Here is a 21,680-nt window from a genome sequence, read left to right as displayed (position 1 = left end):
TTATTTGTTCCTATGATCAAAGGCCTTTCATGATTTTTCACTGGCTATAGTATGAAAGTCATACTCTGTAGACTGACATTTGATCTGTCCACAGTGTGTAATAGCAGCGACAACAACAAAAATCAGAGCAGCTATATTCGTTGTTCTGTTTACTATGTGTGAGGCACTAGGTTATGTATCTTCAACATCTATCATTTTATGTAATTCTCACGGATAACCTAAAAGTTAGGTTATTATTAATATTCTAGTTTAAGTGATAAGTAAGCTGAAATTCAAAGAACTTAAGTGGCTTTTCCAGTATCACTCAGCGTATATGTAGCCAAGCAAGAACTTGTACCTAGGACTTTACAAAACCAAAATCCATGCGCTTCACTTCTATAGAATAATACTTGTTAATTATCTTTCTTCCTGTGAGCCTGTCTTGTCATGTCAACTGGATAGTAAACTCCCTAGTGGCAGGGACAAAATATTCTATTATTTTCTCTTTATTTTCACATAGAGCTCTGCTGAGGGTTTAGTCACGGAGCCTCTACTGACATTTATGAGGTGTGTGATAGTTTATCTTCTCTTTCCTCACTGGGGAAGGGGACTCATCATTCCATTCTCATAGGGAGCTGTGAAGTCAGCGATATCATGGATGAGCTTATGTTTTCTATATTGCGAAGTGCTGCTCTGCACTAAATTCCTCTCGTTTGGAAAGAACATGATCTAGAACTGGAAGATCCAGGTTCTAATATTGGCTCCCCCAGAAGCGAGATAATAGACCATTTGCAAATCCCATCGTTTGTAGATTGAAGAGACTAAACTCTGTGACATCCATGGTCTTTGCTAATATTCTCTAATATTCTTTGGTTTTATGGCCCTCAATGAATGCCTTCAGACATATGTACAGTTGGCCTTCTGTATCCATGCGTTCTGCGTTGATGGATTCCATGTCGATGGATTCAACCAACCACAGGTCCAAAATATTTGGGGAAAAAAAGTCCAGAAAGTTCCAAAAAGCAAAACTTGAATTTGTGGCACACCAGCAACTATTTACATGGCATTTACATTGTATTAAGTATTTTAGTAATCTATAGATGATTTAAAGTGTACAGGAGGATATGTGTAGGTTATATGCAAATATTATGCCATTTTATATGAGACTTGAGTATCCATGGGTTTTGGTATCCTCAGGTGTCCTGGATCCAATCCCCCATGGATGCCATGGGACAACTGTCAACACTTATTAAAGCCAGGTCTCCAGAACTTTATCCTGGGCAAGTTATTTTACGTTACTACACCACTCCTCTTGACCCATCTTCTACCTCACCTTGCCCCATAATATTCTGGAAATTCTTTTGTCTTTTGTTAGAAAAAGGCAAATTTTCTAGTGGACAGGAGTAGCTGAAACCTTCCAACTATGCTGTTAGGCTCAGCCTGGGGTCATTAAAGTGTGGGGAGAATGCTCTACAAACAAATGGCCAAGTCCTCTTTGCATATTTCACAATGGAATTCAGAACCAAGCTACCTGAGAACCCCTAAAACCAAATAAATTGAATAAATTTATTCAAAATACAGTTAGCATTTTCCTTTAAGTAAGGAGAAAACTGATTTTTTAGTACCGTAAATGATCTTTGACGATAACTTAAGACTATTTAATATTTCATATGCAAAAATCTGGCAAATGTTCCATACACTTGTGACTTTCTGAGTAGTTTGGGAGCAAGGCAAACCCACTTCCCAAATGCAGGTTCATAAATATTCAGATGGTGGGTGATTGTAGTAAATACGAAGAAATATGCAGCATGTTATTCCATTTCTCAATCAGATATGCAACATATTATTCCATTTCTCAATCAAATATGCTAAACAGCTCTTTCATTCATTGTCCTGAATAAAGAATTCCAATGTAGCAAAATGATTTCTATAAAAGATTAATGTATGAAGTTTGAAAAGTAAATCTGATTAAAAAGAAAACCTAGCTCAAGCAATTCATTGAAAAAGTTGCTTTAAATATAGCATGGAGAAAATATTCAAATATTAAGCTGCTTGGAATGTCTTGGTCTAATTGCCTCATTTGCATTCTGCTTAGGTATTCAATCGATCGTCACACTGACCTGGACAGGTTTTTCACTATTAATCCAGAGGATGGTTTTATTAAAACCACAAAACCTTTAGATAGAGAAGAAACTGCCTGGCTCAACATATCAGTTTTTGCAGCAGAAATCCGTAAGTATTATCGTAAGGGTTTTGATCCTACTTTACCAAATATTATTCTTTGAGACTTTCTATATATTCTGGAAAATAACAGACAGCTGAGATAGAACAATTTTTTTTTTAGTCTTAAACATATTTTTCAATCTTTAAAATTTATTTTTGGTCGTCTATCTAGTGAGACATATAAGCAAATAGAGATGTTTTCATTTTCTTTGGCAGAACTGGGTACAGACTTGGCACATGAGCTGATAGCCTGTAGCAGCTTGAAACTCTTAACCACCACTGAAAGATTCCCCACTTTATCCTCAGTTTTGTTTAAACCCAGAGCAGCAGAATCCTTAGAGCCAAGATTTGTGGGTTCTTTTTTACCTATAGACCGGTGGTTCTCAAACTTGATCATGCAATGGATTATCGTGAAAGGCTTGTTGTAACAAAGATTTCTGGATCCCATCCTCAGAGCCTCTAACTCAGGTCTTGGGTTGGGTTTGAGAATTTTCACTTCCAATGAATTCCCAAATTGTTTGATGCTCCTCTGGGGATCCCACTTGGAGAACTGCTGTTGTTGACTACACTCTGAGGGGGCCAGGCTCCATTATAAGCATTTAGAATTAAACCTCAACAGAAAGGGAAAAGTGGTTTATTTCTTACTGGTCTAATGTTGACCTTTATTCTAGGACATCCCCCTCACATTGGATTTGGCATACTTTGGATTTTAGGTGATTTTTGTGCCAACAGTGCCTTTCCCCGCAGGGCCTGAATGAGTGGCTGGAGCTCACTTTTTCCCAAGAGTAACCTTGGACCAACATGGATTCCTCCCTTGCACATGTTTACTGTCTCAATCCTCTCCTTTCAGACAACCGGCATCAGGAAGCCAAAGTCCCTGTGGCCATTAGGGTCCTTGACGTCAACGACAATGCTCCCAAGTTTGCTGCCCCTTATGAAGGCTTCATCTGTGAGAGTGACCAGACCAAGCCACTTTCTAACCAGGTAACGCTGCTCTGCCTTGGCTATGAATAAGCATTTAGAAACAGAGTTTGGTTTTGAGAGCATCACCTGGAGATACTTCCCACTGCCCAAGAAGGCTTCAGAGCCCTGGTTTAGCTCTGGAGCTATGTTCTCTAATTAAAATCAGGCTTCTCAGCCAGCCAGGAATTTTTGAATGAATGATGTGCCAATGTCAGCATGATTTATTTATGGGCCACCTTTCTCTTTCAGCCAATTGTTACAATTAGTGCAGATGACAAGGATGACACAGCCAATGGACCAAGATTTATCTTCAGTCTACCCCCTGAAATCATTCACAATCCAAATTTCACAGTCAGAGACAACAGAGGTTCGTACCAAGGTTCCTGTGCATTCAGAGAAGTAGAAATGGAAAATAAATGGCTTTTATATTGCAGAGCACAAGTATTTCCCCTAATCTTAATAATGCCTTTCTGTTGAAGAACAAACAAGAAATAATAATGCCACCTTTATTTTGAGATGTGGGCTCTCTTGGTGCATAGGAATAAGTGAGTCTAATTTTATTTTACTTTTTTTGTTGTTGTTGGCTTTGATATTCACGAAGCAGTGCAAAAACCAAGTGGGGAGGCTTACAGGGTCAATACGTAAACAACTTCATTTATCTTTTTTTTAAGAGGTTGATACATCCTTAGGGGGAAGCATGGCTTTATGAATATTGATATTAAGTAAAGCATTAAAAGAGATTAGTTCAACCTTGTAAGGTAATGTAATCTTTCAGCTGCCCCTCCCTTCCCAGCATAGTTTTAATGCAATGTGGTTGGGTACAGAGCTTGATACCTAAAGGTAGTTATGGAATTATTGCCTGAAGGGCATGAATAAAGCATTGTTTCTCCACTGTAAACATGCAAAATTTGATGTGATTTCTACTTCTCATTTCATTAGTCAAGGAGGTTCTAGACTTGGAAATTATTCGAAGTAGTTGTTTTTTGTTGCTGTTGTAGTATAGGCCCAAACTGATGCAGTCCCTTGACAAAGTGTATAGCAGAGCCAAGATCAAAAAGTAAATTTCTTGACTCCTGGCAAGACTATTTTGGCCTGCACCTGTTGCTATAAGCCTGTGACAATGCAGGTCTGTAAAAACAGGAAGACAAATGCCATGATTTGACATAGAATAAAATGTCATCCTTCTGAACACATGTTTTCATTAGACACATGCTAGCTATGTACGAGGTTATAGATATATTGCTTTCTTGATGACTGAGATCGGGTTTATAGGATCTTAAATTAATCTAATAAGTAATATTACTTTCCCCGTCACCATTATCAATGTTATCTATATTACACATACCAGTAACTATGTTCTAAACACCGTGCCAAGATCCTTCCCATACTTTATTTAATTTTCTCAACAGCATCATAGGTAAGGATTATTATTATCATTCCCATTTTGAAGATGAGGAAAATGAGGGACAGGCCATTAAGTAAATCAACCATGTGGGAGCGAGACCTAGATTTTAAACCTGGACATTCAGAGGCTAGAGGTTGCAGCCTGAACCACTGTGCCCCATGCTCCTTGGATTTGGGGGGATATGACCTGGCATACTTTATTATTATTTCTTGGACTGATTTGAGCATTTCATTATGATCCTTATATCTGTGTGTTCATATAATCCCTAATTTACATTTGAGGTCTAACTGCTGGATGTATTTCTGGCAATATCCCTGTTTATCGCTGGACACCTCCTGAAACAGCTGGTGTTTCTAGGCTTTTCTTTGCCAACTTTGCCTCCATCACCTGCCTTGTCTTCTTTTTATGTGTGCAATAATATTTAGTTGCTGTTTACCCTCTGAAAACATTATACTAAGACCTATTGTTCTCTAGGGACTTATAAATATTTCACTTTGTCACAGTACTTCGGGGACACCATCTATATTTTCAAGGAGATTATATTACCATGGAGAAGCCAACCTACTGCACAATCTGTTTCCCCTGCCCTTTCCTATAAGAAACTAATCCTTTGTGGAGCTACCACTTTTGCAGGGAATTGCTACTTTTTAAGAAAAATGACTTTATTAACTATGGCAAACAGTTAATGAAAACTCCCATGTTTAGAGCTATTACAAAACTTTAAAGCAAATACAGTCCTATAATTATCATTTAATAGAGTTTCTTTCTACCAGATCCTAAAAGTAATTACATATTGAAGTGATCCAAAAAGAATAATCACATTCCACATCCTATTAATAGCCTACTGAGTTACCAAATTTCCCAGCTGAGACTGTTTTCCATAGAAAACATGAGATAATGATTTACAGCATGCTGAGTAAAAGCATCAGATTTCTCTCTCCTTGAGTGCTTACTTCCATTATGCCATGTAAATAATCAGGATTGTGTTTGCCTAAACTCGGCACAAGCGTTCGGCCTCTTTAAAAATATAAGAGGGGAAGCCATCTTAATACACACAAGCCTTTTATTTCATTTTTATCTTACTCCATTCTACAGCCCAAGCTTCAAAGACAACCCAGCAGGCAGCAGGAAAGTAGAACACTGGATAACTCTTCAACATATGAGTCCATCTTGGGCTAATAATACCAAGAGTGGTGCTGTTTGGGGAAATGAAGAGCTGATCCACCCAGGCTTTGAGATGCATTTACTTTGAAAATATTAGACTTATGGCATCTTTAAAAAACACAAGGAACATGTAATGAATAAGAAAAGTGCAAAGAAAAAAATACTGAGAATAGCCCCTCTCATTTATGTAGTTCTTCACTGGATTATAAAACCTGCTAATGGCCATTGTTCCACTTAGTTCCTAAACAGCCCTAGGAAGTAGGCATTTTGGATATTTTTATCCCCATTTCCTAGATGAGGAAAGAATATGAAACATCATAAGATTCAGAGACTTGCCCAAGGTCACTCTAGCAATAAGTGAATTGAACTAAAATGTTTGAATGTTTAAAGGGTTCTGTCTCGTGTAGTAACACTTTATATATTATGAATATAGAGCTTGTGTCTTTTCTAATTAATTATTTTCTTTAAAAATCTTTGTTTACCCCATAATCAAATAACAATGATCTTCAGAAGAGAAAAACTCTAAAATAAATTCATCAATCTAGTATTCCAGGGAAAGTGTGAATAGAAAAGGACAAACTGTACTTCAAGTTTAATTTTAATCACAGCCATGGTAATTGTTGTAAAATATATTTGCAAAGAATTTTATAAGTTTCTTCTACTGCATAATTAATACATATTCCTTGTAGGAAAATTATAAAATACAAACAAGCAGAAATAAAATTTGAAATAATAAAATAACTTGATAATATACTATCCAGAAATAATCACTGCTAATTTTTATAGCTTTCCAGACTTTTTCTTGGCATATATTTTGATCTTTAAAAAAGGCAACCGTAAAATGATGTCCGCTTTTTTCCCTACATAATAATACATGATATGCATTTTTCAGCATTAGTATACTTATGTCAACATTTTTTTCCCTAAATATCCTCCTAACTTCATTACAAAGGTACATGATATCAGTTGACTATTGTTGTGTAAGTATGTTGTTTTCACACACCTTTGCCAAATATCTAATTATTCTTTTAGGATAGATTCCTAGAGTGGAATTACTGTATCAGAAGCTTTTGATACTTAATTGACAAATTGCCTATCAGAAATATTATACCAATTTATAATAGCATCAGTAAAATAGGTAAGCTCCAATTTCCTCACATTCAGGCCAACTCTAGATACTATTATTCTTTTTAAATGATTCACAAATTGATAAGTAAATTATAATCACATATCACATTTAAAATTTTCAATTCCTTTCATTACTAGTAAAGTTAGGATTTTTTAAATAAGTATTGATTCTTTTTTTTTAATTGAAGCTCTTTTTATTTTTTATTTTTTGCTTTTATTTATTTATTTATTTATTTATTTATTTTTATTATTTTTGGCTGTGTTGGGTCTTCGTTGCTGTGTGCGGGCTTTCTCTAGTTGCAGCGAGCAGGGGCTACTCTTCATTGGAGCGCGTGGGCTTCTCATTGTGGTGGCCCCTCTTGTTGCAGAACACGGGCTCTAGGCCACGGGCTTCAGTAGTTGCGGCACACGGGCTCAGTAGTTGTGGCTCGAGGGCTCTGGAGCACAGGCTCAGGAGCTGTGGCACATGGGCTTAGTTGCTCCGTGGCATGTGGGATCTTCCGAGGACCAAGGATTGAACCCATGTCCCCTGCATTTGCAGGCGGATTCTTAACCACTGCGCCATCAGGGAAGTCCAAAATTTTTTTTTTTTCTCTTTTTTGGCCACGTGGCATGTGGGATTTTAGTTCCCTGACCAGGGATCAAACCCGTGCCCCTTGCAGTCAAAGCCTGGAGCCCTAACCACTGGACCACCAGGGAATTCCCTGATTCTTTTTTTTGCTTTATAAATCAGCTACTCATGTCCTTTACCCAGTTTTTGAATTGTATATTCATCAATTTGCAATTGATTTATGAAGTCTCTTCATCTTTTAATGCTGTTAACTTGTGACCTATCATACCCATTGCATAGATTTCTCCAATGTTTCAATGTCCTTTCAGTCCTGATTATGCTATGTTCTAAAGTATAGATGTTGTGCTTTTTGTATCAGTTTTTCTGCTTAAAATTATTCTTAGCAAGACTTTCCTCATGCAAAAGTGATATCAATATTCACCTAGTTTATCTTCTTTCTTATATATCATGTTTCCCATTTCAATCATTTATCCATGTTAAATAAATACACAGGCTCCCTTTGTTGGCCATTTCCTAAATATCATTTAAGAAATGGTCATTTCTAATTGCTTTGCAACGCCGTCCTTTTTTTCACCTACATTACATACTCTTAGATTTTTTTTTTTTGGACTATCAACTCTCCCTATTCTATTTATTCTCATGATAGTATCATATTTTTCTTTAATGGTTGCACACGTATAATATGTGTGTTAAAATCTGACAGGGGTTTTGTCTACATTATTTTCATTTTATTACTCTTTCTTAGCTTTTGGTTTCTTTGTTCCTCCATATATAATTTAGAATTATTTTTCAGGTGCCTGATAAGTATCTTCATGAATTTTATTGAGTTTACCTTAAATTTATGGATTAATTTAACAACTAAGAATTTTAAAATATTCTTCCTATCTAGAAGCATGATCTGACTTTCCACTGACTCAGTTCTCTTCTTATTACCATCAGGAATGCTTCATAGTTTTCTTCATTTTTGTTCTATGCATTTCTTACTAAGTTTATGGCTAGCTACTTTAAATTTTGGATACTATTATGAGGTAGAGTTTTAAATTATGTATATTTTCTAAGTGACAATTTTTAATATAAACTATAGCTCTTTTAGTTAGTTCATTTATTCTTGGACATTGTTCTAAAGTGATGTAACTTCTAAGCTTATTTTCTTAGGTTTTGTAGGGAGACAGCTACATAAAAATTAAATAATAACAATTTGCTTCATTCTTTTTTTTAATATTTGGGTTTTTTTACAAATTGCATAGATTTGCATTTTATATGTGAAATAATAGCAATAATAATGGCTTTACTTGTTATTTTAATGGGGATATTACTTCTAGAGTTTCATCATTAAGCATAATATTGGTTGTTAGATTAAAATTAAGAAGATTAAAATTAAGATTTGTGTTATGGTGTGTGTGTGTATTTTAGGAAGTTTCCTTTCCATTAGCATTTCATTTTTAAAACATGGATGTTCAATTTTTAATCACGATTTTTGGATTCTAACAAAGAGACGGTATGATTTTGACCCTTGACCTAATGACTTGATAAATTAAATTGACATATCCTGATACTGAACCTCACATTTTAAAGTTCCAAACCTCTTATTCTAAACAATGATAAAATATAGAGAAAAGAGCAAGAGTTAAAGATTAAATATTGGCTTTAGCAGTGAATAAGACATAGTCCCAGATGTCAGGAAATTCCCAAAAGCACATGCAGCAAAGTTAGTTATACGGTGAAAGCACAGCTAATTTTGATAGTGACTATTTCGTGACCTACCTGCAGAGGAGCTGTAGCTATCATGATGGCCTCCAAACAGGCTGTCTGACTCTAGTCTTGCCCGCCCTTAACTCAGCCCTTACTGATAATGTCTTTCTTCTTAAAATTCTTCTATGGGTCTCCATTTCTGGTGGATTTAACTGAAACTTTATAGCCTAGTGAGCAAGAAATTATATGATCTACCTCCCATAAACGTTGCATCTATTATCTCCTTTCTCTTGCTACCTTAAAACGTAGGCTCCAGAAACTTCAAACCACCTTTAGTTTCCCAAATATGCCATGCTCTCACATGTCCATGCTTTTGTTCTGTGGAAAATGTACCCCCCACTGCCTATTATACCTCCTCTTTCAAGTCTCACTATAAATGAAGTCTCTTAGGGGAAGCTTTGCTGGACATTCCCAGCCCATTTGGATGCTACGTCCTTTGTGCGCCAGGAACACTGCACTAACCTCTAGTATTTTTCTTATCACTCTGCGTTCTAAGCATACATTTCCCTGTCTGTCTCCCATTAGAATATGAGCTCTGTCGGGGCAGTACCCGAAAACTTAAGAAAAGTGGGTTAACTGAATGCATGAATTAAAGTGAAAGAGTAGATGGAAAGACATGTAATGTGCTTCAGACATTTCAGGGATTAGTTATTACTGTGGAAAAATGATTATGTTATGAGATAAGCTTCAGGCTGAAAAAGACAACCCATCTTTTGGTGTTGGAATGCTCTGTAGGAGCCAATACCACATCATCCATCCATTCATCCTTTCATTATTTATTATTCCACAAAGTTATATTGGAAATCTAAGGTTTGGATCCAGGAAGAGGTGACTTTCAAATGTATTTATTTTGCAAGTGTATTATCTAATATGGGCCAAGTTATAGATCAAATGAACTCTGATACCTGATACATTCAGTTAAGTTTGAACTGCTAAAAAATAAAAAAAAAACAAAAAACAAAGAGAACAAAAAAGAGTTTGTATGGAAAGCAGGCTTGGCTGGGTAAGGAAAGATAGCCAAGACAGACTGACCCTGATTAGACCAATTGGCAAACATCTTTCTTTCTTTCCTCTTCCCCACCCCCCCCTTTTTGGTCTAAACTAAGGACAGTTCTTTTTTTGATGAGCAGCACCAAAAATCATCTAAATATGCTTCTGGTTTTTCACTTTTATAATTCAAAGATAGACAAACAGATTTCTGTGGAACTTTTTTCCCCCCTTAATTGCTTCAATATGGAAGATGCTCTGTTGGCAGATCAAAATGGCAGATGGCTTTTAATGCCCTGCCATTTTCACTGTATAAATAATTATGTTCTCTTTTCTGCCTGAAATTCATTGCTGCAGTTTGTCCAACACAGAATACAATTTATCTGGAAACCCACCCCCTCCTCAACCCAAGAGAAAGAGAAATAGGTCTTCTTGGTGGATCAGACAGATTATTCTTTCAAAGTTCCCTCTGGTCACTGACTTAACTACTCTTGGGATTTCTCAACTCACTAAAAGACCCTAAATGTTTATATCCCGCTGAATTCCTTGGTAGTTTTCCTTGTCTTAAACCAAGAAATATATTCCTTTCTCCCTCCCTATCACCAAGGAGAAAATTGTCTTCTAACAAAAGTGGAGGGAGAGTTGATTCTAAGGGATGTGATAATTTATAACAATGAAAAGTCTATTGATACCACAAACAGGGCACACTTAGATGCCTCATACACACCTGCACATAGGCAATTATTCCACAGTGTTATTTGTTGCATTTTGTATTTTGCTGATCCCTCAGTATCAAAGGTGTTAAATAAAAGATCATGATACTCCCCCTTCCCCGGCAGTATGCAGCTCCTTGATTTAGAGGGGAAACATTACAGCCATCAGAGTCTTGGATCAAACAATTTTCTGCATTAATAGTTTAAGGCTAGTCTCATAGAATTTACCTCATTGTAGCATTTCCTTTATTCCAAAATATTGAGAAAATAATAGATTTCTTTTTGCCCCTTGCATATTGGTTTGTTTCTGAAGGTGTGTGTGTGTTTCTGGAAGTGCTATGGGAAGAGAGGTGTTGAATGAGTGCCCTTAATTCTTTGTAGGTCTCTCTGACATAAAGTCTTAGGTTTCTAAGAGCAGCTCTTTTATCTGGGACCTGAGTCTATCTGGATTTAGCTATAGGCTGTGATGGGGTCCATCTAATTAACTAACCATGTTGGGGAAATTTGGTTAAAAAAAAAAAGAACCAATGTAATTGGCATGCAATAATATCAGGATTCTAGGGTCTGCTGTGCACTGGGGAAAATATAGTGAAACCTAGAGGAGTCTGAATCATAGTTTTGTTTGTATTTTCCATGTTATTGTGATCAATTGCTTCCCTCTTTGTTTATCCATTTCTTTTCATATAAAATAAAGGTAATTATACTTTCTGCACATAATTTAAAAATTCTTTGGGATAAGGTAGGCGGAAGTAACAAGGAATAAGGTTTGCACATATTAGCAGCTCAATAAATGTTACTTAGTTGAATCTGACTCACCCTAAATAATGAGAAAAGAATAATGAGACAAAGAGATGAAGATATTTACCAGGAACAAGATCCATAATATTGATAGAGGCAGCGCTGATCGAGTTGGGTTCAAACGTACAAAGTGGGAGAAGATGGAGTCTGCAAATTGATGGCAAGCTTATCAGTAAAATCTGACTGTGTGGGAAAGCCAGATGGATGCTGAGATATAGTGAAAGAAACATCCTTCAACTGTTTAGTCCTCTAACACACAAAATACTGCTAACCGAACAATGATGAGTGAGCAAGGTTCTTGCCTTCAGGGAGGTTACTGTCCGATGGAGAGGACAGACATTCAAACAGTTACCATAGACTGAAATATGAGATATGAGCAGTGACTACGGGTAGATAGACAGCTCATATGGTGTTCAGAAAGACAAGAAAAGATATATACGCAAGCTATTAAGTTCACCTTTAAGCATTATTCATATCAGAAAATTAATGCTACAAACTTTAAAAATGTTATTTGAAATTTCTATTATTTCAGTCCCTCCCTCAGATTCAAGGTGGCAAATACTGGCTTCAAAAATTGAAATTAATTTTTCAAAAATCATATCTCTAAATGAGTATTAAAAAACCTAAATAACTAGACTTTTCAATGATGTCTTTTGTAATTGTATAGCATGTATACTTCTGAAATTATTAAACTTGAAACTCCACTGAGACTTTTGGGACACACTATATATATATATATATATTTTCATTATTCTGATACAGCTATTGCCACATTTCTAAGGAAAGTAGAGAGGGCCCAGAAGAAAGTAATCAAATAATGATTATTCTGCTAGTGACTGCATAACTGTCTTCAAGTGTGTGGAAGCTTTTAATGTGGTAGATAGATCTACTTTGTCTCTGAGGTTTGAGTAGAAAGGGTAGAGTGGGTAGATTTAGGTCAGAAGTGAATTAAATAAGAGCAAGGCTTAAGGCTTGGCCTAGATTCTCCATATCTTTTTTTTTTTTTCTTTAACAGTCTCAAGAGATGGGCTCCAGTCTGATGCAGACAGCGCCTATCTTCACAGGCTAAAGTATCTCTGATCAAGTTGATCAGTGGGGGAATTTTTAGCTTTGGAACAGAGAGGGACAGAGGAAAAGAAGTGGTAAGGAAGAGCATCTTAAGATGCTCTTTAGGAAAGCTAATGGGGCAACATTCTCTCACCTTAGGCCAAGCCTCTCTCCTGACATCATGGTGAGAGCAGAAAGCACTAATCCTTTGCTTCAGTGATCCCTCTTTTCAAGTTGTTAATATGCAGGGGCTATGCCCATATACTGCCCATTTTGCCCTGTTCCCATTATTTTTTTACCTAATACACGGTTGGCACCCTGTGCAGTCTATGTATCAAAGGCTGCTCCCCTATCATAATTTTCCCTTTTAATATCAGTTGTATATATTCCTCCCTTGGGTGACATCATCATCATAGCCCGTACATTTGCATCTCCAAACTGGTACCATGGAGACCATCATTATCAGGAACTTTTACATTTTGTTAGTGTAATGACAAAGTGTGCAGATAAAAACAGCATACGATTAGGAGTCCAGGTTGTAGCCATAAAAATTTGAAACCTGAATTTATTTTCCATTAATAGAAATACTACAATTTGTACATCACATATACTAGTAATTTATAGCCTCATTCGCAAGTTTTTGCCTAGGTAGGGGTAAGAAAAAGGAACTGCTAACTGCTTCCACGTTTGTGGCCAGGGAGGAGAATATTGGGTGTCAGGATGAAACACCGAGGTGCTTGAAAAACATTTTCTTACCATGGGAAATATATCACCCAGGATTGAAGAGCATGAACTATCTTCCTACCTCTGGATGATGAGCCCTTCTATGTAGGCAATTGCATTCAAAACTGCGATGACATTTCCAAGAATTCACTTTCCTCTCTTTGTCAATATGTTTCTCTTCCTCATTAGTCTACTGCACCAAGAGGAGAGCTTCCAGAAAAGAATTAGTATTTACTGAGCAGCTCCGACAGCCTGGCACTATGCTAAGTACCTTTATGAATGGAATCAGATATAACCCTAAAAATTATTAGTTTTCTGGATGAGAATACAGCAAATCAAGACATTTACCTAACATGTCTAAAAGTCAGGCAATTGGATATGTAGAAGAGTCGAGATTCAAACCCAGGTCTGTCTGACCCCAAATACTGAGAGATTTGCTCTTTGGAAGCTTTATAAAGGAGAAGGATCTGAGAAATCTCTTGATGGAAATTTAAAAATCCATACAACATTTGTCATTTTCTGCCTCATCTTATTAACCATGGAGCCAATTTGACACTTCCCTAAAAATGTGTCCTCACAGAAGCTCTTATTTTTTTTGGGTCACTGATAAACCTCAGAAATATGTATGTCCAAAGTAGGGGGACCCTCTCAAAGATAGATAGGGAGTAGCTGGCTAATTGAAATAATTGAGATGAGAGAATCTGTAGCCAAACTTAAGATGCAAAATTGATTTCCTAGAGGGTTTTTTTATTACTGTTTGTTTCTTTTTCCATTTGTTTTTCTAGAGTTGATTTTCATGGAGTCCCTGCCCATAGTGGCTCTTTTTGTTAGTAAAAGATCAGTGATCAGAGTGGACCACAAGAAAGCCTATCAGAGAACATGGCACTGTCTCCTCTGATATGGCCCTCCCCCAGAAAATCTCATCCCCCCATTGGTGCTGGGGCCACTTAGATCTAGAGGGGGGATATTTTATGCATTCATGCCACAGCAACCACCTAAGTGCCACAGTAACCACCTAAGTTCCAAACTAGTCTGGTTAGACATGTTTCTTATCTAACCATATCTACCCTTCACCAGTTCACCATCCCTGGAGGATCTCAATACTGGTGCTAGGTTTTCTGGTAGAATGATTCCTGAGCCCTCTGGAAGCAAAGTCCAGAGGACAACCATGGGCTTTTATTATATTATTTGGTTCCAAAAGCAACCCCGTGAGGCATGCTTGATATCAACCAGTGTCCTCATTTTAAAGATGAACAAGTGAGGCTCTGACAGGACAAGTGACTCATTCTAAAGCATGGATTTAGAATATGCCCAGGAAGAGACCTTCACTCCATTTATCTTCCACCTCTCAAACTAATCTTAAAATCCATATGTGAAACATGTTTGACTAGAAGACAGTTTTTAAAAGTTCTCGAGATTCTACTGATGAATCACTCAGAGACAGTAAATGGTTCAGTCAGCCGGGTACTTTGATGAGCTTCCATTTCATAGTTACAGTGTGTCTGAGAGGACTCAGCTGTTCAGAATGTGAAACATCTTGAACTCGCAGGCTGGTGTCCTGCTCAGAAACATGTTTTCCATTAGTGTTTGATTTTCAATTACCTTCATGTGTAAGCCAGCCTGCTATGATGCGGAGGTACAGTCTTGCATGGATGGCACATTGAAAAATAGATTTTAAATTATGGCTTCCACAGGTTTAAAAAAATAAAAACACTCAGGTCACATTCCCTCCAAACTACACCATGGGTAACAGGGTGGGACCCAATAGATAAACTAAGTGAATGCCCTCTTGGGGATGTCATTTGTATCAGAGAAGTATATTTGATCGAGCAATTAATTTGCTTTTCTTCGTAAATTTTTCATACTCATTTTTATTGACGACGGCATTTGTGCCATTTCAGATCATTAAAATGTGGTAGATATTTTAACATTTAATTTGTGAAAGTCTTACTTGAACTCAAAAGAAATTTATGAGACGGAAAAAATAACATTTGAATTAATTATGTAGATATGTAATTTTTTTGTATTTGTTAAGCATACAACAATGTTATAGCCTAGAGGAGGAAGGCACGGTCAGGAAACTGAATGTTAACATTCTATTTGACCAGCTTATTTTTATTTTTTCATGATTTTTCATAGTATATATAATTTTCCTCCAGTGGTAAGAGCAATATATGCCAATCACACAAACTTCAGAAAATACAGAAATGAGGGCTAGCTGTTCTGCCCTGTTTTTATTGAGAGATTGGCAGCAAAGGGCAGAGGATCCATCATTAATAAGTCTTCCCGAAAGCCAGCAGGTACACCCACCTTACCTTCTGCAATACTCAGAATATCTGCTCAGTCCTAAATGAGACTGAATCTGCCATTTGTATATATTTTTTATCTCACAGAGAATATATTACATTTCCTTTAACCTAAAATATATGAATTCAATTTTTAGATTCTAAGATAATTTTTCCTACCACAAGAGCTAATTCATGGTCCTGTCAATCCATTCAAAGCATGCTGGCTATTGGGCCATCATGTTGGTCATAACATTCTTATTGCTATAAATTACTGATTCCTAACTCACACAAAAAAATGTGTGCCATATTGAGGATGTGTGTGTGTGTGTGTGTGTGTGTGTGTGTGTGTGTGTAATTTGATGGAGTATATTCAAAACTTCCACAGTTTTATAATAGTGATGTTTTCCAAACGCAGAGCATATGGCCTGGAAAAATTCTTTTTGGCTGGTACAGATATGCAGAAAACATGATGAGGAAGCATTTGGGGGAATAGGTTACAAACGATTGGGAAATACATGAAAACCAACATCTGGAACTTGAGTGAAACTTTTCCCAGAACAAGGTTACGACATTTGTTCAACAAATATTTATTGAATGTCTGCTGTGTGTCCAGCACTGGAGAGACTGAGATGAATCAGATAAAAGCCCCTACTCTCTAGAAGTTCACAGTCTAGGAGAGACCCAAGTAGTTATGCCACCAAATAATGACAGAAGAGTGGGAGGCTGATTTCTGTAGGAACGTACAGTGGGATGGGTCACAAAGGAGAAGAGGGGAGAGGTCTAGAAAGGGCTCCCAGAAAGTGACTTTTGGATTCAGTTTTGAGGCTTGAGAAGCTCACTTGTCATGATCAAAGGAACGGCTTTGGGGGGCATTAAAGCAGAGGGTCAAAACCAAGGCGTACAAAGAGTGTAGTGTGCTGGGGAAGAGACATGAGTTCTGCACAGCAGGCTGAACTGGGGCGTGTGGGAAGGGGCGGGCATGAGCCTGGAAGGCAAGGTAAAATCTAGATCAGGGAACTATCTGGTGATCCACCGCGCAGATGTGGGCTGTGTTGTGTGAGCAGCAGAGAAAACGTCATCTTTTTAAGCAGGAGTGACATGTTTAACTGGGTGGCTGAATTTCAGAGAAACTGTAAACCTGCTGCTGGGTTTATAAAATATTTCCACTTTAAAGATGATATTTTCCTTTAGGACTTATAGGTGGGTTCATAGTTTGGGCAAGATTTGAGGGTGGATTAGAAATCTCTCAAAAAACTAACAAAAACTGGCCAAAGGCTTGTCATGAAGTAGGGAAAGTGCAAACATGAAAAAGAAGGGTTTTGTGTGTTTTTTCTCACACTCGCCTATATATTTAATTTTATCGTACATTAACATAGAGTGTGTGATTGAAGCCCATACTTTCTTGTATTTGAGGAAAGGGACAACACCCAAACAGAAAACGGTGTGGTTACCCGGCCACTGAAGGCATTTATATCGACGAAATAAAAAAGAGCTGATTTCTGCGTTTCATTTCGAGATGGGACAAAACTCAGGGATCCTTGTCATGCCAAATGACTGCAGCTTCTATAGATGTCTAGATTAAAGAACAAGTGGGGAGGATTCTGGTTGTAGCCTTCGTGGTGAGAAGAGCACATTCAGATCAGCCAAGCTGAACGCAAAAATGTGAAGTCTGTGAATCCATGGTCTTGCTCTGCGAGTACACCTTGTCTCCCCTCTTCCAACAGACAACACCGCAGGGGTGTATGCCCGGCGCGGAGGGTTCAGTCGGCAGAAGCAGGATTTGTACCTCCTGCCCATCGTGATCAGTGATGGCGGAATCCCTCCCATGAGTAGCACCAACACCCTCACCATCAAGGTCTGTGGGTGTGATGTGAACGGGGCACTGCTGTCCTGCAACGCAGAGGCCTACATCCTGAACGCCGGCCTGAGCACCGGGGCGCTGATCGCCATCCTTGCCTGCATCGTCATTCTCCTGGGTAAGGGACCTCCCAGGTCACCTGTAGGAAGGGCCTTTCAACCAGATGCCCACCCTTGAAACATATATTTCTCAAGTTACCGGGAATTGTGCTATATACCGTGGAGGCAATTTGAGACAAAAAAGAGGTGGTGCCTGCTTGCTCGTGTATTTTAGGGTACGGCGGGGGAACAGGCAACTTGACAAGCATTAGAGCCGAGTTGGGGGTGGTTGTGATGACCAAATGCCGGGCATCACAGGGCTGCGTAGCAGAAGACATCTGGGGGCATCAGCAGGGGATGGGGTTGGACATCAGAGATTTTGCAGGAGAGGGATTTAGGCAGAGACCTAGTATATGAACAATGGTGTGCCTTACAAGAGGAATGAGAAGAGTTAGCGGTAGAAAGAATAATCGTGATGTCAAAGATGGTCTAGGAAGGACTCAAGGACCTGGATGAAGACTGGCCTGGCTGAAGTTGGATCTGGGCTCCTCCTCTAGATGTCATGTGTAATATCTGGGTGCATGCGTCAGCTCATGGGGACCCCAGAGCAGCTTTTCCTGCACTTGCCTGCTGAGTTAGGTGCCCCTCTTCTGCACATGGTCCCATCTGTGGTTTACTCTGTAATAGCAGGAATGTGCTGATGCAGGTAACATCTACCAGTGCCGGGCCTCAGGAAGATTAGATCAGTTGTCCCAAAGTCTCAGAACTCGTGTATGACAAAAAAATCAGGATTCAAATCTAAGTATGTCTGACATCAAATTTATACTTGTTCCATGATGGTTAGTTCTTCACTGAATGAATTAATGTGTCCCTGATACATAGGGAAGAGCCAGCAAGTTTAGTTCAACCAATAGTTAATGAGTATTTTCTGGGTACCAGGCCCTGTGTTCAGCCCTGGGGGATAAAGAGAAGAATCATACAAGATCTCAGTGATCAAAAAGTTCATAGTCTATTGAGGAAAATAGGCATGAGCAGATAAATTGCAGAGGCACATGGTGAGCACCATGATAGAGACATGAACCTAAGGCAGTGGGGGCACAAGAGGAGAAGGTACCTGACATTGACTGGGAAGGTCAGAGACAACTTCCTGGAGGATGTAACGTACTTATCAGATGCTGAAAGAGCTTTCCAGCTGGGGAAAGGGGCTGGGATGGATGGATAGTCCAAGCAGAGGGAGCAGAAAACAGAAAAGCTCTGAGAAGTTCATAATCTAGTGGTGGAGGCAGATATGTGAACAGTGTGACACGTGTCACCATGATGGCCAGGTGGGTACATAGAGTGGATACCAATAGCCCTGTCTGGTATCAGAATGGGATATCAGGAAGGATTTTTGTGATGAAAGATAAAGAGTCAGCCAAGCAAAGAAAGTGAAAAAGAGTGGTCCTGGTGAAGGTGCTGTTAAAGAAGGCACAGGGGAAAGACACTGCCTGGTGAGCACTGGAAGCCGTTCACAGTCTGGTCAAGTGCAGACCCTCATCCCTGCATCTCAGAGTGATGGTGGACCCAGAGGGGCTCTCAAGTCACTTGCCAAATTCAGCCACAAACATTTTCTTCAATCTTGCTGAGTGTGCGGGCGAGTGTTCCAATGGAACATTGTGGGGAGGTGGGGGGGTTGATAGAGAATGAAACAGTGTCAGAGCTTTCCTTATAAGCAACTCTGCTTATTCATCCTAGATGACCTGAGTTTAGTGGAATCCCCTCTCTCAGGGAAGAGACAGTTACAGTGGTTTTATCTGGAGTTTCAGCTGACGCTGTTTCCCTGTGTTCAGATAAATAGAGAAGATTTGTCATTTGTCTCTTAGGGATCTTTATAAACTACCCCTCTTCTATACAGTGGTGCGAAGAGAGTCTAGCCATGCTTATGATAAGATTTCTTATAAAGGTAGAGTAAAGGTCAATGCTGACCCCACCTCAGAACTCTGGGCAGGGGCTCAGCACCTCCTGTAGAAAGTTAGGACCTCAAGTCTCTGAATGTCCTCATTTGTAAACTTTGGAGAGGCAGCTGTCTTCCTTTGCAAAAAGAAACAGGCATAACCCACTTTTAAGAGGCTGCAGACAGACATATTTAGAATCTTCCTAATTCTTCTGAAGATGACTTCCAAATAGTGTCAGATTCATTTGTAAAAACTCAAAATAGATGCAACTTGCCAGTTTGTTTGGATATAATATTTTCCTGGAAGCATTTTGCAGATGAAGAGCCAGGTGGAGGGCAACTTTGCACATCTTTGGGGATTCCAGGTAAAGCTCTCATTTCATAGACTGGTCCCAGTTCTGAAGCATGTGTACACCATGCTTTAAGGTAAGCAGAGTTTCCCTGGGAAAAGAACCCAGAAGACTGGGCTTAACCTATGCTTCCTTTCTTTTTTTTTTTTTTTTTTTTCCCTGTAGTCATCGTAGTGTTGTTTGTGACACTGAGAAGGCAAAAGAAAGAACCCCTCATTGTCTTCGAGGAAGAAGATGTCCGTGAGAACATCATTACCTATGATGATGAGGGGGGTGGGGAAGAAGACACAGAAGCCTTTGATATCGCCACCCTCCAGAACCCTGACGGTATCAATGGATTTATCCCTCGCAAAGACATAAAACCTGAATATCAGTACATGCCTCGACCTGGGCTCCGGCCAGCACCCAACAGTGTGGATGTGGATGACTTCATCAACACGAGAATACAGGAGGCGGATAATGACCCGACCGCCCCTCCTTATGACTCCATCCAAATCTATGGTTACGAAGGCAGGGGCTCCGTGGCGGGCTCCCTGAGCTCCTTAGAGTCGGCCACCACAGATTCAGACTTGGACTATGACTACCTACAGAACTGGGGACCTCGATTTAAGAAACTAGCGGACTTGTACGGTTCCAAAGACACGTTTGATGACGACTCTTAACAATAGCGATACAAATTTGGCCTTAAGAACTGTGTCTGGTGTTCTGAAGAATCTAGAAGATATGTAAACAGGTATTTTTTTAAATCAAGGAAAGGCTCATTTAAAACAAGCAAAGTTTTAACAGAGAGGATACATTTAATAAAACTGCAAGGACATCAAAGTGGTAAATACTGTGAAGTACCTTTTCTCACAAAAAAGGCAAATATTGAAGTTTATCAACTTGGCTAGAGGAAAACCACTTGGCATACAAAATATTTAAGAGAAGGGGAAGTCTAACGGTGAACTCACAATGAAGGGAAATTGTTTATGTGTTATGAACATCTAAGTCTTTTTTTCTTCTTTTTTTAAAAAATTTGTCAAAGAAGCTTCCACAAAATTAGAAAGGACAACAGTTCTGAGCTGTAATTTCGCCTTAAACTATGGACACTCTATATGTAGTGCATTTTTAAACTTGAAATATATAATATTCAGCCAGCTTAAACCCATACAATGTATGTACAATACAATGTACAATTATGTCTCTTGAGTATCAATTCTTGTTACTGCTGATTCTTGTAAATCTTTTTGCTTCTACTTTCATCTTAAACTAATACGTGCCAGATATAACTGTCTTGTTTCAGTGAGAGGCGCCCTATTTCTATGTCATTTTTAATGTATCTATTTGTACAATTTTAAAGTTCTTATTTTAGTATACATACAAATATCAGTATTCTGACATGTAAGAAATGTTACGGCATCACACTTATATTTTATGAACATTGTACTGTTGCTTTAATATGAGCTTCAATATAAGAAGCAACCTTTGAAATAAAAAAAGATTCTTTTTTAATTCTGGGTTTGATTCTTAACATTGAAAAAAATTATTTCTAATGACCCATTTATAATTCTAATTTAAGATATTTGTGATCTTTTAATAACTCTATTTATGATCTGTTGTAGTCTGCTCTTTTATTGTTTATTTAAAATCAAATATGTTTTACAAGTGTTTTTTCAGACAAGATTCTGTAGCATTGTGTAAAGCTTTTTTGTTCATTCTCGGTGTTAGCTTCCTGACTTCTCTTCACATGCATCTTCTATAAATGAAGGATGCTAAAGATC

At 38.3% G+C, this 21,680-nt stretch overlaps 1 protein-coding gene across 3 annotated transcripts in view; it reads left to right on the top strand.

The window, feature by feature from the left end:
* CDH11 (cadherin 11) overlaps window positions 1-21,411 on the top strand; it is a 143,116-nt gene extending 121,705 nt beyond the window's left edge. For all 3 annotated transcript variants that reach the window (XM_036835052.1, XM_036835053.1, XM_036835054.1), the window contains 5 exons: window positions 2,075-2,211; window positions 3,053-3,186; window positions 3,415-3,532; window positions 17,466-17,717; window positions 20,086-21,411. In XM_036835052.1, coding sequence (XP_036690947.1) covers window positions 2,075-2,211; window positions 3,053-3,186; window positions 3,415-3,532; window positions 17,466-17,717; window positions 20,086-20,582 — 1,138 coding nt within the window. In that variant the 3' untranslated portion in view covers window positions 20,583-21,411. The remainder of the gene's footprint in view (window positions 1-2,074; window positions 2,212-3,052; window positions 3,187-3,414; window positions 3,533-17,465; window positions 17,718-20,085) is intronic.
* Window positions 21,412-21,680: the final 269 nt, after the last annotated feature.

This window comes from Balaenoptera musculus, chromosome 19 (genome assembly GCF_009873245.2).
Source record: "Balaenoptera musculus isolate JJ_BM4_2016_0621 chromosome 19, mBalMus1.pri.v3, whole genome shotgun sequence".
NCBI classification, from domain to species: Eukaryota; Metazoa; Chordata; class Mammalia; order Artiodactyla; family Balaenopteridae; genus Balaenoptera; species Balaenoptera musculus.
This window is presented reverse-complemented; position numbering and strand designations above follow the sequence as displayed.